Raw genomic sequence first — 17308 nt, 5'->3', positions numbered from 1 at the left:
AGAAGCGAGGTCGAAGATGATAGCAGATGTCTCAAACAACCTCCTGAACTCCCTTAATGAAGCTGGTAGAGAAGACATCGAGAATACAACACCAGGGGTTGCACCGGAGGGGGAGATCTCACCTTATCCACACGGGGATCTAATGATCATGCACGAAAGGAGAGCCGCCACATCCACGATAGGAGAAACTCCACCAGCAGTCAAAAAACTTCTAGAGGAAAGGTTGACAAGTGCTCTGAGCGACATGCTCGAAAAAACCCTCAGGGAAATGTCGAAGACCTACCACCTATGGAAATCACAGTTACTGTCAGCGAACCAAGCACTACACGAACGGGCAGCACCCGTACTATAGATGATGCAGGTGGTGATGCAGTCGTAACCATCTTAAAGAAAATGGAAGAGATGGAAAACAAGAACAAGACGCTCTGAGATCAAATGAAGGAGCATCAGGAAAGAGTTGACAAAATACCAGGTGCCCCTAAGCTATTGCCAAAATGTGATGTGGGCCGATTCGTCGAACAGCCATACAGCGAAGGGGATGCCCCTCATCCTATTCCAAAAACATTCAAGATGCCGCCATACCTGAAAATATACGACGGGACCATAGACCCGGAGGATCATCTAATCCATTATATTACTGCGGTAAAAGGCAATGACCTGTCAAAGGAGCAAGTACCATCTGTGTTGTTAAAAATGTTTGGCGAGACTTTGACGGGGGAGCACTGGCATGGTATTCCCAGCTACCAGCACGATCAATATCAACATTTGAAGAGATGGCGGATAAGTTCGCCACCGTTCATGCAGGGGTGAAGAAGGCTGAAGCTAGGGTCAATGATATCTTCGCGATCAAGCAAACGACGGGCGAAGGACTTCGGGATTTCTTGGCTCGATTCAACAGAGTAAGGATGAGCCTCCCAAACGTATTAGAAGGAATGGCAATGGCAGCCTTTCAGAATGGGTTAAACAGGAACAGATTGAAGGCAATCAAAAAATTGCTTAGCAGACTCATGAAGTATCCCCCACCATGTGGGAAGAGATCCATAATGCCTATTGTGCTGAGGTAAGAGCAGATGAGGATGATCTGAATGGCCCAATTCAGCGATTAACGTCAGTTCAGACCGAGGTAAGGAGAGATCGACGTAATGACGGGCGAAGAGACCAACCACCACGCTTCAACCGAGAAAGGAATCAGCCCTATATTCGAACATCCAACGTGCCCCCTCCACGACACGCAGAAGCCTTGCAACGGCACACTGCGTGCCTCCAAAATGAAAGAGGTATGCCTCCACTACTATCTGCTCATAATTTTTGTGTTTTCCCTTTAGAGATAGTGTATGCACTGGAGAAGCTGGGCACGAAGGTACAATGGCCACAAAAGATGAAATCGGACCCGAGCACCAGAAGGTCCAATGTTCTCTGCGAATTCCACCAAGAAAGAGGAAATAAGACCGAGGATTGCATAGTTCTACGCCAAGAAGTAGTTAGGATGTTGAACCAGGGGTACCTGAAAGAACTACTCAGTGACAAAGGAAGGGCCAACTTTGCCAGAGGACGTGATCCATCTTAAAGACCTCCAAAGCCACCATCGCCAGCACGCACCATATAGATGATCATTGGAGGCGGCAACGACACGGTAATGAACCATGTAAAGTTCACAACCACGCACAAACTCAAATGGACGGTTGCCTACGAACGATATGACGACTTCGAAGACAGTATCATCTTTGATAAGTCCGATGCTGACGGTTTATCTTTCCCTCACTATGACGCTTTGGTTATAACTTTATGCATCGCTAATACCGATGTAAAAAGAATCATGGTAGAAGACGGAAGCGGCGCATGTATCGTTCACCTGAGAGTTCTCATACAAATGAGGCTCGAGGATAAAATAATACCGTGTTGCATAACACTAATGGGTTTTAACAATGCAGTAGAGCGGACGTCCGGGAAAATAATGCTACCTGTCCTAGCAGGGGGAGCCACGCTGGAAACAACATTCCACGTCATGAACTAGGAAACAGTCTATAACGCCATCATAGGGCGCCCATGGATACACACCATACGAGTCGTCCCCTCAAGCTTCTATCAAGTGGTCAAATTTCCCACCCCGTGGGGAATATTCAGCATCCGAGGCGAGCCACGCACCGTCCGGGAATGCTATCGGATCACCCAAGATTGCACGCACACCAAACAACTGAAAGGTGCAAGTGCGCAGGCATAACAATCAGCCATGTCGAGAACCAAACCCGACCCACCAATAGAGGCCATCAAAGACCCAGACATCGTAGAAACTTGCAAGGCAACTATAGAGGACCTCGACCCAGTCCAATTGGACAACGCCGACAACACAAAAAAGGCTTACATAGGGCATAACCTCTCAGAGCCAGGTAAGTATCGTGAATTTTTAACTAACAATGCCGATCTATTTGCCTTTTTTCATTCAGATATGCCAGGAATCCCAAAGGACATCACCACTCATAGGCTGAATGTCGATCTACTTTATCCATCGGTACGACAGATGAGGAGAAAGTTCAATGCTGCAATCAATGAAGCGGTCAGCGAGGAGGTGGATAAATTACTCGCCAACGGTTCCATCAGAGAATTAAAATTACCCTAATGAGTCACCAATGTAGTCATGGTCAAAACAAAGGACGAGAAATGGCGAATGTGTGTGGACTTCACCGATCGGAACAAAGCATGCCCTAAAGACTCCTTCCCGTTACCCCATATCAACCAGCTGATCGATGCGACGGCGGGGCATGAACTGCTGAGTTTCTTGGATGCCTACTCCGGATACAACCAAATTCTAATGGCCGAAGAGGATCAATAAAAAACGACGTCCATCACTCACCAAGGGACTTATTGCTATAAAGTGATGTCGTTCGGACTCAAGAACGTAGAGGCCACTTACCAGAGGTTAGTTACCAAAATGTTCAAAGAATATCTCGGCAAGACCATGGAGGTCTATGTCAACGATATGCTAGTAAAGTCGACCAAGAAGGAAGATCACATTAGCCATTTAAAAGAAGCCTTCGAGATATTGAGGCAGCAAGGGATGAAATTGAATCCGGAGAAGTGCGCCTTCGGCGTGGCCTCAGGAAAATTCCTAGGTTTCCTTGTGTCACAGAGAGGAATCGAAATCAACCCGGATCAAATCAAAGCCATTGACGCGATACTAGAGGTACTGACCAGCAAAAAGTAGGTGCAGAAATTAACGGGGAAAATAGCCGCCTTATCAAGGTTCATTTCACGATCCTCGGATAGATGCCACAAGTTCTTCAATGTGCTGAGAAAAGACCACGGGCTGCAATGGAACGAGGATTGTGTCGACGCCCTGAGAAAATTAAAAGCATATCTGTTTTCGCCGTCATTGCTCATCAAAACGGATCCAGGTGAGTGTCTGCTCATGTACTTGGCAGTCTCCGAAGTTGCGGTAAGTGCAGTCTTGGTCCGTGAAAATAAAGGTACGCAATCTCCAATTTATTATATCAGTAAAACTCTCATCGATGTCGAGACAAGGTACCTTCACCTTGAAAAGTTAGCTCTGGCGCTGGCCGTAGCTTCGCGAAAGCTTAGACCGTATTTTCAATGCCACCCCATAAAAGTAGTAACGACCTTCCCCCTAAGAGGTATCCTGCACAAACCCGAACTATCGGATAGACTCACCAAATGGGCCATAGAATTAAGCGAGCAAGATATAACATATCAACTGCGAATTGCCATTAAGTCGCAGGTGCTCGCAGACTTTTTCATTGATTTCAGCACGGAGATATTGCCCGAGGCAGAACAAGAAGCGCTCTTGCCTCCACACACACCGACCTCTGGGTCCTCTACACCAATAGCGCCTCCAATGCCTCGGGATCGGGACTGGGACTCGTCCTCGAGGTCCCTACGGGCGAATTGATTCGCCAGTCCATACGATGCCCCAAGATGACTAACAACAAGGCCGAGTACGAAGCTATGATTGCAAGATTGAAGCTGCCTCTCAAATATGGTTCCCGATGAATTGTCCTCCACTGCGACTCCCAACTCGTGGTGAACCAGGTCATCGGGACTTTCCAGATCAAAGAATAGAGGCTACAAAGGTACCAGTCAGAAATCCACAAGCTACTACCAGAGTTTGACGAGTGTCGCCTCGACCAGATACCCAAGGCACAGAACATCGAAGCAGATGGCCTTGATAAACTGGCTGCGGCCACCAAGAATATCAACAAAGAGAATGTGGTCACACTCCTTCATTCTGCAATCGACCACGTTGAGGTACATTCTATAAATTTAACTTAGGACTGGCATAACCGCTTCGTAGCATATTTGCAGGATGGAACACTTCTACAAGACAAGAAGGAGGCCAAAAAACTCCGGGTACAGGAAGCCCGATATAGCCTAATAAACAATGATCTCTACAAAAGAACGTTCGGCGGCCCTCTGGCTAAATGTCTTGGACCACATCAAATGAGATGGGTACTATAAGAAGTACACGAAGGGCACTATGGTGCCCACACGGGAAACCGCACCCTCGTTCGATGCCTCATCCGCGCTGATTATTACTGGCCCACCATGAAAAAAGAAGCCGCAAATTATGTCCAAAGATGAGAGCAATGTCAACACTACACCCCCATGATACATCAAGTAGGAGAACTCCTCCATTCCGTCATTTCGCCCTGGCCATTCATAAAATGGGGAATGGACATTGTCGGCCCCCTCCCAGCAGGACGCGGCAAGGTACGCTTCCTTTTGGTTTTAACTGACTACTTCTCTAAATGGGTGGAAGCAGGTACATACACTAAGATACGTGAGCAGGAAGTCATCGCCTTCATTTGAAAAAATATTATATGTCGTTTCGGCATCCCCAAGGAAATCAGTTGCGACAACGGACCTCAATTCATTGGAAAAAGAACGACTGAATTCTTCAAAAAATGGCACATCAAACAGATACTCTCCACGCCATATCATCCTCCCACCAACGGCCAAGCCAAATCCTCCAACAAAGTGATACTCAACATATTGAAAAAGAAGTTCGAGAAAGCTAAAGGGCCATGGCCCGAACTACTACCTGAAGTGTTATAGGCATACCGTACTATGCCGAAATCCAGCATGGGAGAAACGCCATACTTACTGGTCTACAGGACCGACGTAGTCATACCCGTTAAGGTCGGGGAACCTAGCCTGAGATACTCCAACGTAAGTTGGGAAAATAATGATGAAAGTAGGCTACAAGACTTAGACGAAGTAGAAAAACGAAGAGACATAGCCCACATAAGAATGGTAGCCCAGAAGCAGCAAGTAGAAAGATACTACAACAAGAAAGCCAAGGTACGATCACTCAAAGTGGCGATTACGTCCTCAAGGACAAAACACAGGCATCAAAGAATCCAAATGAAGGAAAGTTAGGAACAAACTGGGACAAACCGTATAAAATCATAGCAGTAGCAAACAAAGGGGCATTCCAACTAGAAACAATGGAGGGAAAACTACTCTAAAATAACTGGAACGTCGCCCACCTCAAGTATTTTCACTTCTGAAAGGCGTCACCTAAGTTGTACTCTTTTTCCCTCACCCGGGTTTTGTCCCAATCGGGTTTTCCCGAGGAGGTTTTTAACGAGGAGGCAAAGGGGATGCCCCGTGGATCAGAACGTTGTTCATCACCTCGGCCCATCGATACAATCTCCGGGGCGAAGTGATAAAGGGACTACACAATCAAATCGCCATCGTATGTATGAAATCAAATCGCCATCGTATGTATGAAATCAAATCGCCATTGTAATCGCCATCGTATGTATGAAATCAAATCGCCATTGTAATCTCCATCGTATGTATGAAATCAAATCGCCATTGTATGTACAGAATCAAATCTCCACTAATCGACATTAGTTCGACCTCGTTCGAACCACGACGGGATTCTACTTCGACAGTCGAAGCAACATCCTAATGGCCAAGGCCATCAACATTAGTTCAACCTCGTTCGAACCACGACGGGATACTACTTCGACAATCGAAGCAACATCCTAATAGCCCAGGCCATCAACATTAGTTCGACCTCGTTCGAACCACGGATACTACTTCGACAATCGAAGCAACATCCTAATGGCCAAGGCCATCGACATTAGTTCGAACCATGACAGGATACCACTTCGATGACAGTCGAAGCAACATCCTAAAGGCCAAGGCCATCGACATTAGTTCGACCTCGTTCGAACCACGACGGGATACTACTTCGACAGTCGAAGCAACATCCTAATGGCCAAGGCCATCGACATTAGTTCGACCTCGTTCGAACCACGACGGGATATTACTCCGACTAGTCGAAGCAACACCCCAATAGCCAAGACCATCGACATTAGTTCGACTCATTCGAACCTCGACGGGATACCACTTCGACGACAGTCGAAGCAACATCCTAATGGCCAAGTCCATCGACATTAGTTCGACCTCATTCGAACCACGATGGGATACTACATCGACAGTCGAAGCAACATCCTAATGGCCAAGTCCATCGATATTAGTTCGACCTCGTTCGAACCACGACGGGATACCCCAATAGCCAAGGCGATCGACATTAGTTCGACCTCATTCGAACCACGACGGGATATTACTCCGACAAGTTGAAGCAACACCCCAATGGCCAAGACCATCGACATTAGTTCGACTCGTTCGAACCTCGACGGGATACCACTTCGACGATAGTCAAAGCAACATCCTAATGGCTAAGTCCATCGACATTAGTTCGACCTCATTCGAACCACGATAGGATACTACATCGATAGTCGAAGCAACATCCTAATGGCAAAGTCCATCGACATTAGTTCGACCTCGTTCGAACCACGACGGGATACCCCAAAGGCCAAGGCCATCGACATTAGTTCGACCTCGTTCGAACCACGACGGGATATTACTCCGACAAGTCGAAGCAACACCCCAATGGCTAAGACCATCGACATTAGTTCGACTTGTTCGAACCTCGACAGGATACCACTTCGACGACAGTCGAAGCAACATCCTAATGGCCAAGTCCATCGATATTAGTTCGACCTTATTCGAACCACGACGGGATACTACATCGACAGTCGAAGCAACATCCTAATGGCCAAGTCCATCGACATTAGTTCGACCTCGTTCGAACTACGATGGGATATTACTCCGACAAGTCGAAGTAACACCCCAATGGCCAAGGCCATCGTAAACATCAGTTCGACCTCGACCGAGCTATGATGGGATTCTACTTCGATGATAATCGAAGCAACATCCCAATAGATGCCCAAGTGTCATGCAACAAACAAAAAAAGAAACGACAAACAGAAAAACTGACAAAAATTAAAGTTTATATTACCACAAAAATATCATTTACATTTGCCCCTACGAACAGGTCCTAGCACGGCCCGTGCCAAAATTCTCAAGCAAAATATGTAGTACAAACTAAAACTACATATCATCCCCAGCGGGGTAGGCATATTCATACCACGAATTTGAAGTAAGGTGATTTGCATCATCAGAATTGACACCTTCCCCGTCGGGAGTAAGAGGGTCGCACCCATACGACTCACGGGCTACACGCACTTCAACATGCACCGCCTGAACCTCCGCTTCCGTCGCCCGGCCCTCGGTATGAAAAGCCTTATACACATCGAGCCGAGCCTCTGCATGGACCCATAACTTGTACAAGCGACGAGGTGAGCTCTAACCAGCTAAAGGACGAGACGTTGAGGGCTGGGAACGACGGTTTACCTCCTTCGACCTCAGCGAAGCCATCTGCCCTTGCAATGCGGCTAAGTCCACCTCTAACTCCCTAACACTCCCTTCAAATCCCGCAATTTGACGACCGGAGTTTTCCCTCTCCCTCGTAAGTTCCAACCTAGATAGGCGGAGGGCATCCTCCAAAAAGACCGTCTCAGAAATGGCAGCGACCAACTTATCGGCACTGGCGTTCAACTCGCCCTTAAGTCCGTTGGCCTCCACTGCCTTAGCATCTAACTCAGCGGTCAAGCTAGCCATCTTCAGCTGTAAATCGGCGTTCTCAGCCGTTACCCCCTAACTCAACTCAATCTCGTCCTCCTTCGCCTTAAGAAGGGCCTCTAATTCACTATTACGGGCGATAGCCCTCTCAAGCTCCTCGTCCCTCTCCTTCAGCTCCTCTACCCTGCGCTTCAATTGGTCATCCCGTTGCTTAAGTCCCTCACGGAACACCTGGAACTCGGGATCCTGATGATAGATATCGGACATCGCCCAATGCTTAGCACGATATTGATGGTATTTCGACGACAACTTCTTATAGAGGCACGTCCTTCTCCATTCACGACGCTCTCTCTCCACCTCCATGACGAGGGTCTAACAAAAGAGAGGAGCTGAGTTAAGAGTAAATAGATAACATTGCCACACCAACTCTACGACACAAGGAAAAGAAGAAACATACCTGCAAGGCCATACCGGCGACCCTCCGAGATAATTCCGCATCACTCATCGTCCCAAGCATCTCATTTTCAGGAGCGGCGCATAAAAGAGCAAGGGCCGACGCAACCTGCTTGCTATTAGCAGCAAGTTGTAACTCCCCGAAATTACCACATGATGGTCGGATCCGTCCATCCTCACCTTCACATAGGTATGGCGACCCAAAAATTCATCGACGTCCTCCGGAACGACATCTGAGCCCGATCTGTCCTCCTCGACACGAGGTCCTCAGACATTGGACAACGCGCCCCCTTCAGCGGAACGCACTGAACCGGCTCTCGGGCCAACTCTCTCCATTCGAGGAGACCTCCCTAAAAACTAGCATCGGCCATAAACATGGGCACCGGGGCCATCTGAGATGCCCCACTTCCATCGGCCTCAGTGGCCACGCCCTTTCCCAGCTCCAACCTTCTCCTTTTTCTCTCTAACGGCTCGTCGCCATTAGAAGATTCATCAACAGGATACGGGGCCGGTGCCAACGAGGCCTTTTCCCTTATGGCCTCAGTCTGAGACGAGTCTCCCTGTTGAAGAAGTTGAGGATGACCTCCCCGAAAAGACTCACACAAAATGAATCGCGTGTCCGTGGTAGCAATGAATCGTCTGAAAGCAGGGACTAGCGCCCTTCGCCTGGAAGCCCCCCGACCTGTCGTCACAGAGGGCCATACAGTTAGGCAGGGTCACACGACCTATGAGTTAGTAAGGCAGAAATTTACCTGAAGAAACCCTGGGGCCATAACGTTGTATGAAGGCAGACCAAGTCCGAGTTTCCTCTGCATGGGGCAGCAGGTTAGTGACCCAATTCCTGAGACCCATAATAGGGTAGGGCGGATGACCCATAGCTGCAGAACAACAAGTAACCAAAAGTTACGCTAATTACAGAGGACCGGGGGGAAGGTACATAATGAACGACGATACTTACGAGTTTTATTCCACCGCTCTGGAAATCCGGCAAGGTTAGAGGCAATGTGCTCGGTCTTGATGAAAAAGTACTTGTGCCAAAATTTACGGCTCGCATGGTCGTCCGTCCCGACCACCAGCTCTTTTGCACCACGAAGTCTCAAGTGCACCATGGTACCCCTAAGGAAACCAGGTGAAAATAAATGCAAGAGATGATGAACAGAGACGTCGCATTCTCCTAATTCCGCGTACTTGGTCAGCAGCAGAAGCACCTTGAGCGTGTACGGCAAAAGTTGAGCCGGGAAAATATGATAGAATCTGCAGAATTCATCCGCTAGAGGGAAGAGAGAAGGCTGTAGCCGATCATAGAGGGATATTCATAAAAGGCACAGTACCCAGGCTTGTGAACGTCAACATAATCCCCCTCCGCCAGAGTCATTTCTACGTGGGCAGTGATACCATATTTTATGCGGAGGGCATCAAGGGGAGTCTGACTCATCTCAGAGAGTATGGGGTTTGGAGTAAGGGGCGGGTCTTTGAGGAAGTCACTTCGAGATAGGGGATGCCTCAGTAGTAGCGCCTCCACTGTGAGAGGACTATCACCCTCTTCTCTCTCCACCTCTCTACTGCCGGAAAGAGGTTCTGCGTTCGATGGAGCGGCTCAGGAACCTCCTCATCAATGCGACGAGACCTTGGCATGATTTTGTTTAAGAAGGGGTAGTTACACAAATGGAGTAAAAGAGAAGGAAATTTCCGGCAAGGAACGGAAACAAAGAAATGTAAAAACAGAAAAGAAGATTGAAGAATTATCAAGAATGGCCAAAGTTTTTCAAAGGAATCGAACCCTTCACCTATTTATAGGGTTGGGTGGCGCCAGAATCGAGGCAACAGGTTTCAAATCAGCGCGGGAAACTAAGCATCAAACTGTCAGTCTTTACTTCGGAAATCCGCGTAATGATGATGCATGTGGAAGCTAACGTCACCCCGGGTGGCGTGTACTCTTCGATATTATGCCCAATATGACAACCACATCTCGCTGGCCACATCATAATATCTCGACGAGTCAAATTCCTCCTAAGGGAGGCATCGAGTCCGCTCATCGAGGACGCATCCAGTTGCGACCTCGACAAGCGGAGGGACTAACTGTATGGGTCCGAATTTGATCGATCACGACCTATGGCGGGTACGGCAAACGACCAAAAACCTATGATTCGACAAAGGGATACGACCCTATGAAGGGAGGAGAGATACCACCGCATCGGCAGTAGATTCGGCATGTTAGGTGACCTAGGGAATATTCATTAGATATTTCTTAATTTGTCGTCCATACGATTATGGGAAAACCCCTCAGTATATAAGAAGGGTGAAAGTCTTGTAAAAGGGGGATTTTGCATAAAGAACCACTGGCCTTGAACTATTATCATCTCTCTACTATTGTCATACTAGAGTTTATTATCTTCGGCTACGATTTATCCCTTCATCATTGATTGATTTGATTAAAAAGAGTTCGAAATCTTTTGAGTCAAACACAATAGCTTATCGGTTTTCGTCAACTCAATAGCTTTTGCCCAAACCATATATTTAATATAAATATTTGACTGTGAACTCAATTATTATTGTGTGTATATATCTATATATATTACTCAAGGTCGTCATAGGAACCCATAAAACTTCAAACTCTTGTAAAGTTTAGATATATGTCTGTATGGGAAACAAAATAAGGTATATATGTTACTCCATCTAATTCAATTTTATTCCAGTTTATGTCATATTAATTTCATTATTTAGATCGTTTCGAAAAGAATTGGCACATTATTTTCTATATTTTTGAAAAGTAATAAGTTTTTTAATTTACTTTTGATGAATACCATAAATTTTAAAATCTTATAACCACAAAAATATTATGATATATTTAAGATTACAAATTTTACAAGTCATAATTTCATACTTAAATTTTGTGATAGAGTCAAGTTACTAAGGTAAATACTTACAACGTAGTATAGAATTGCAACCTTTTGGCACGTCTACTAATTAACACATTTTCTAAATCGAAATGAAAAAAAAGTCAAAAAGTCATCCTCTACATGCCCGACACGTGGTCAGAAAAATAAGAAAAGGCTTAGATCATCCCAGCACAAGATCGATTTTCATTGGTGCAATAACTCCGCCACAAATTCTTATTGGTCCACGTCATTAGTAATGACGCCAACAAAGCAAACTAACTAAACGGGTTGACCCGAAGACCCACGGGTCACTATCACGTTCCAACACTATAAATACCTCCTCATCTGGCGGGGGCCTCAATCAAATCTTTCTCATTCAACAACTGTTCTCAGACTATATAATTTTTTTTTCACTAAATTGTATAAAAAGAGTGAAGAAGTTGTTAATTAGAGTTTGTATAATAGAGTTGAAGCCATGGGTGGCGGCTACTGGAGGCGGAGCAGTTCTCTGGCGGTGCTAGCTATCGTTTTATTCGGTAAAAATGCACCATTCATCGTATTTAGATCTAGATCTGTTAATTTATTTGCTTTTTTAAGCTTAGAATGGAATTATCATGTTATTTTCTGTTTGTTAACATGCTAAATTGTCATTATGTGTCGTAATTTGGATCCGTTATGTTTATTATTAGCTGAGCTCAACTACTTTGGATCAGATTGCTATCATTCTCAAAAAAAACCGAAAAACAAAGCAAAAAAACTAATTTGGAATAGGAGTACTTGATTGAGATATTGTAATGGATTTATTCTTAGATTTGTAGGTTTTATATTAGTTTTTAGATCTGGTGAATGTCCTAATCTTATGCTCTTTATGTGACATAAATTGACGCAATACAGAGAACAAACTCGGCATAGAGGTGATATGTATATATAAAAAAAAGGAAAACCTTTAAAACTTGTGGTATTAAACATGTTTTAACCTATGTTTAGCTATTGATACTACTAATTAAGGGGTTAAATGAGAAGTTTAAAGTGAAATAACGGACTAATAAGGAAATAGTGTTGCATAAATTGGAAGGGAGGAAGTAATTGATATCAGTTTCTAGAGTAGGTTTTGTACATTCGGTGCCTACTATATCATGTTCTCTCCTTCATTAATTTGTAAACTGAGACTACTTTTGTACTCTTTCATGATACCTCGAGGTCGAGGTGAATATAGTTTCCAGGGAATATAGTACTTGCAACGGCATTTTAACGATTAGATGCTTTCTCGTTTGTGATCCATCTGCTCTTTGAGAGGGATGTTTAACAAAATTTTGATGAACATTCTGCCAATGTGCATTTAACTTTTTGTTTCTAGGAACCATTTTAAATCAAGTAGTTGATTTTCTTGTATATGCCATCCCATATCCTATATTGATTTCATAATTTCAAGAGCTTTTAGGATATTAATTAGACAGGTTTACTTCAAAGGCAAGTTTAGTTGCATATAACTCCAAATTTGTAGGAGCGATTTAATGATGGCAAGGATTATTATCAGTTCCTAACTAGCTCATGCTACCAAGGTATACCTGGCGAAATCTGCTATTTGATTTTTGTGGACATGTGGCCTGTAGTTACGTCAACGTGATGCACATATAATTAGGGTATTTTGATATCTTTTCTTTAATCTATTATATAATCACAAGGATGTACACAGCTGAGTGAGCATCACATGTGCAAAAAGTAGTTGGCTTTATGTGTTATCTTATCTATGTCGATGACCCTCTTTAGTTATAATTTCTTCTGCCTTGTCGGGTGTGGTTTTTCAAAGAGAAGTCAAATCTGTTTAGTGTTACTAATGGCATACGCTTGCCTGCAACAGGTTGTCTTTCTGCACTTTCGATTGCCAAAGAGGAGGCAACCAAACTAAGAACAGTTATTGGAATAGACCTTGGGACTACCTATTCCTGTGTTGGAGTTTATAAGAATGGTCATGTTGAGATTATAGCAAATGACCAGGGAAACCGTATTACGCCATCATGGGTTGGATTCACCGATGGTGAGAGGTTGATTGGTGAGGCTGCAAAGAACCAGGCGGCTGTCAACCCCGAAAGAACCATCTTTGACGTTAAGAGGCTCATTGGAAGAAAGTAATGGACAGCTCTCAGTTAGTTTAAATGATTTATTTTTCCTAGTTTAAATGATTCATTAGTCTTGTGCTTTATATTGTGCTTATAGATGCTCTTTCTTACCTTTAGGTTTGAGGACAAGGAAGTTCAGAGGGATATGAAGCTTGTCCCATACAAGATCGTGAACAAGGATGGGAAGCCTTACATTCAAGTCAAAATCAAGGACGGAGAAGTTAAGGTATTTAGTCCTGAGGAAATCAGTGCGATGATTCTGATAAAGATGAAGGAGACAGCTGAAGCTTTCCTTGGAAAGAAAATTAAGGATGCTGTAGTAACTGTTCCTGGTATGTTGCGATCTGAAAAATCTGTGTGTTCTGACATTCTTTTCCAATTGACTTATTCCATTTGTACTTTGCAGCTTATTTCAATGACGCACAAAGGCAGGCTACTAAGGATGCAGGTGTTATTGCTGGCTTAAATGTTGCAAGAATTATTAATGAACCAACAGCAGCAGCCATTGCTTATGGATTGGACAAGAAAGGTGGTGAGAAGAACATTCTCGTCTTTGACCTTGGTGGTGGGACATTTGATGTCAGTGTCCTGACTATTGATAATGGTGTGTTTGAGGTTCTGTCAACAAATGGAGACACCCATCTTGGAGGTAAGGATCTTGCACTATGTGGTCTACGACATTATTATCAACACAAATCTTACTTCTAAACATATTCTTATTCTACTATTTGCTGGATTTGGCTCATCTTAACAAACAACTTGATACTAGTAAATGGAATGATGATTTTGTAATTGGGCTGCTTTCATTTAACTGTTACGTTAGCTTGAGCTCTCATATTGGGTTCATGAACTGTGCTAACACGTGAATGAAATAACATTGGTCATCATTTCAATGAGAAAGGATTAGAACTGTCATTTATGAGTCAGCTTGTTTGCAAGATTTGGTTTGATCAATCTGTTTTTTCTTGCAGGTGAGGACTTTGATCAAAGAATTATGGAATACTTTATCAAATTGATTAAAAAGAAGCATGGGAAGGACATCAGCAAGGACAACCGAGCTCTTGGTAAGCTAAGAAGAGAAGCTGAGCGTGCCAAAAGGGCACTGAGTAGCCAACACCAGGTCCGAGTTGAGATTGAATCTCTTTTCGATGGTACTGACTTCTCTGAACCACTAACCCGTGCTCGCTTTGAGGAGTTGAACAATGATCTGTTCAGAAAGACAATGGGACCTGTGAAGAAGGCAATGGAGGATGCTGGGCTGGAGAAGAACCAAATTGATGAGATAGTTCTTGTTGGTGGAAGCACTAGAATTCCAAAAGTGCAACAACTCCTGAAGGACTATTTTGAAGGGAAGGAGCCTAACAAGGGTGTGAATCCTGATGAGGCAGTTGCTTATGGTGCTGCTGTCCAAGGTGGTATCTTAAGTGGAGAGGGCGGTGACGAAACTAAAGGTACTTTCTTCAATAGATTTTAATGCCATAGACTGTTTAGTGATTAGATATGATCAATTAATAATTCCTTTAGTAATTGACATATGCTTTTAAATTTGTGCAGATATCCTTCTCCTGGATGTTGCTCCTCTTACCCTTGGTATTGAAACTGTTGGTGGCGTGATGACCAAATTGATTCCTAGGAACACTGTCATCCCAACCAAGAAGTCTCAAGTCTTCACTACTTACCAAGACCAGCAGACCACCGTCACCATTTCGGTAATGTCTTTGCCACAAATTCTGATAATTTCGCTATCAACCTTTTAAGGGATGTTGTTTAATATATGCTTCCGATGCTCAGAATCTAACAGGTTAAGTACCATATTTTGCTGACAGGTCTATGAAGGCGAAAGGAGTCTTACCAAGGACTGCAGGCTCCTCGGAAATTTTGATCTGACTGGAATTCCTCCAGCTCCAAGGTTTGTAGCATACCATCTTTTTGCATGTTCTTTATTCATTAGTGAGTTTTTGCACTTTGATGGGGTGATCTGATTTGGTATTCTGATTATTGTTCGAACAGGGGAACACCTCAGATTGAGGTTACCTTTGAAGTTGATGCAAACGGTATTTTGAATGTCAAAGCAGAAGACAAGGGTACTGGTAAATCAGAGAAGATTACCATTACAAATGACAAGGGCCGCTTAAGCCAAGAAGAGATTGAAAGAATGGTTCGTGAGGCAGAAGAGTTTGCCGAAGAAGACAAGAAGGTGAAGGAGAGGATTGACGCCCGTAACGGTCTTGAAACCTATGTGTACAACATGAAAAACCAGATTAACGACAAGGACAAGCTTGCTGACAAGCTCGAGTCCGATGAGAAGGAGAAAATTGAGACAGCCGTAAAGGAAGCCCTCGAGTGGCTGGATGACAACCAGAGCGCTGAGAAAGAGGACTATGAGGAGAAGCTGAAAGAGGTCGAGGCAGTATGCAACCCAATCATCACAGCTGTTTATCAAAGATCAGGCGGAGCCTCAGGTGGTTCATCATCATCAGAAGAAGATGGACATGATGAACTGTAGGTTTAACTTAACACTGCCATTGACACCACTGAAAAGAGGCAAAACATGAGGATACAGGATAGACCAAGACGAGTTTAGTGTAAGTTGCAAGTTTTGTCATTGTTTAAGTACGAGGGAAGAGGTATCCCTTCGCTTGGTCTTTTGAGGTGAAAATACTTATGAAAGGATGTTTCCTCTTTTAAACTTGTATTCTGCTTCGATCTGTTTTAGAACTTCTGAGATTAGTTTATTTTAACGGAATCAAATTCAGAATGAAGTTTAACATGACATGTTTCCATTTTGCTATTAGTTGTAATGTCCTTTTTCCATCAGTTGATTTTATAATAACAACTCTTATCAGCATCAAGCTCATTTCACTAGTTGCTTATCCCACAAAATTGATGGAAGGCCGTTCAAAACTTTGTACAGGAACTGATGAAGAAACCTATTGTAAGAGGCAAAAACTTGTTAAGGACTCCTTTTAGTCCTTTGTACTGGCTTTCAGAAACTGAAAATCCCTCTTTATGATATCAAAACTTCTAGCACTTTAGTTAGCTGGCCACTTATGTTGTTTTTTTTACTCCATATATAACACTGGAACGATAACAACAAAAAACCTAGTGGAATCTCACAAGTGAAGTATGGGGAAAATAGTATGTACGCTGATTTTACCCCTACCTTATGCAGGTAGAGAGGTTGTTTCTTGATAGACTCCCGACTCAACATAGTCGCAATAACAAAGCAAAAGGGAAATAAAGGAATGAAAAAGACATGGAAAAAGCAGTAACAAGAAACCCAATGGAATCCCACAAGTCGGGTCTAGAGAGGGTAGTGTGTACGCCGATCTTATCCCTACCTTGTGCATGTAGAGAAACAATGTCCAAGAGGCCCCTGGCTCAACATAGTCGCAATAGCAAAGCAAAGGGAAATAAAGGAATGAAAAAACAGTAACAACATCAAGATAGTAACAGAAATATTTGGTGTTTCAAATTCATAGGACAATGAGAAGCAAACAAAATCAAAATAATGCAAACAAAATCAAAATAATGCAAACAAAATCAAAATAATGCAAACAAAATCAAAATAATGCAAACAAAATGCGCATCCAGGGAATCGAACCCCGGTCAGTACCGTGGGAGGGTACTATGATACCACTACACCAGATGCGCTTCCGGTGTCCAACAATCGAGAAGTTAATTAAATATCAAAGTGTTTCCTAATAGGATATTTTATATTCTACGGCTTGAAACTGAAATATTTGATAAAGATTATTGCTAGGTAATGATTCTATTATAATTTACTGATCTTATTGATCTCATTCTCATTTTCTTTATTCTTCATGACAAATAATAAGAGTCAAATATAGTAGGCTCTAAAGATTAGTGGAGATCGAAGTCAAGATTTTCTTGAATAACACAAGT

At 43.7% G+C, this 17308-nt stretch overlaps 1 protein-coding gene and 1 non-coding gene across 2 annotated transcripts; one reads left to right on the top strand and one right to left on the bottom strand.

Annotated features, from left to right (window-relative positions):
- The first annotated feature begins 11641 nt into the window (after positions 1-11641).
- On the top strand, positions 11642-16175 carry LOC104221177 (luminal-binding protein 4-like). Its single transcript, XM_009772175.2, has 8 exons — positions 11642-11818; positions 13144-13411; positions 13520-13734; positions 13809-14051; positions 14374-14853; positions 14957-15111; positions 15229-15311; positions 15413-16175. The coding sequence occupies exons 1-8, from the start codon at positions 11758-11760 to the stop codon at positions 15906-15908; spliced, it is 2001 nt and encodes a 666-aa protein (XP_009770477.1). The 5' UTR covers positions 11642-11757; the 3' UTR covers positions 15909-16175.
- Positions 16176-16985: 810 nt separating this feature from the next.
- TRNAG-CCC (transfer RNA glycine (anticodon CCC)) lies at positions 16986-17056 on the bottom strand. Its single transcript has one exon. It is a non-coding gene; the product is annotated as a tRNA-Gly (tRNA).
- Between the last annotated feature and the right edge of the window lie 252 nt (positions 17057-17308).

The sequence above is a fragment of the Nicotiana sylvestris genome, chromosome 12, assembly GCF_000393655.2.
Source record: "Nicotiana sylvestris chromosome 12, ASM39365v2, whole genome shotgun sequence".
In the NCBI taxonomy this organism is placed as follows: Eukaryota; Viridiplantae; Streptophyta; class Magnoliopsida; order Solanales; family Solanaceae; genus Nicotiana; species Nicotiana sylvestris.
Note: the sequence above shows the minus strand (reverse complement) of the source record. Positions and strands in the feature narration are given on the sequence as shown.

Excerpts from the sequence above, each read along its gene's own strand:
- LOC104221177 (XM_009772175.2), top strand. The coding sequence starts at position 11,758 with ATGGGTGGCGGCTACTGGAGGCGGAGCAGTTCTCTGGCGGTGCTAGCT. Across the intron at positions 14,052-14,373 it reads TGGAGACACCCATCTTGGAG|GTGAGGACTTTGATCAAAGA; the intron begins GTAAGGATCTTG and ends TTTTTCTTGCAG. Across the intron at positions 14,854-14,956 it reads GGGCGGTGACGAAACTAAAG|ATATCCTTCTCCTGGATGTT; the intron begins GTACTTTCTTCA and ends AAATTTGTGCAG.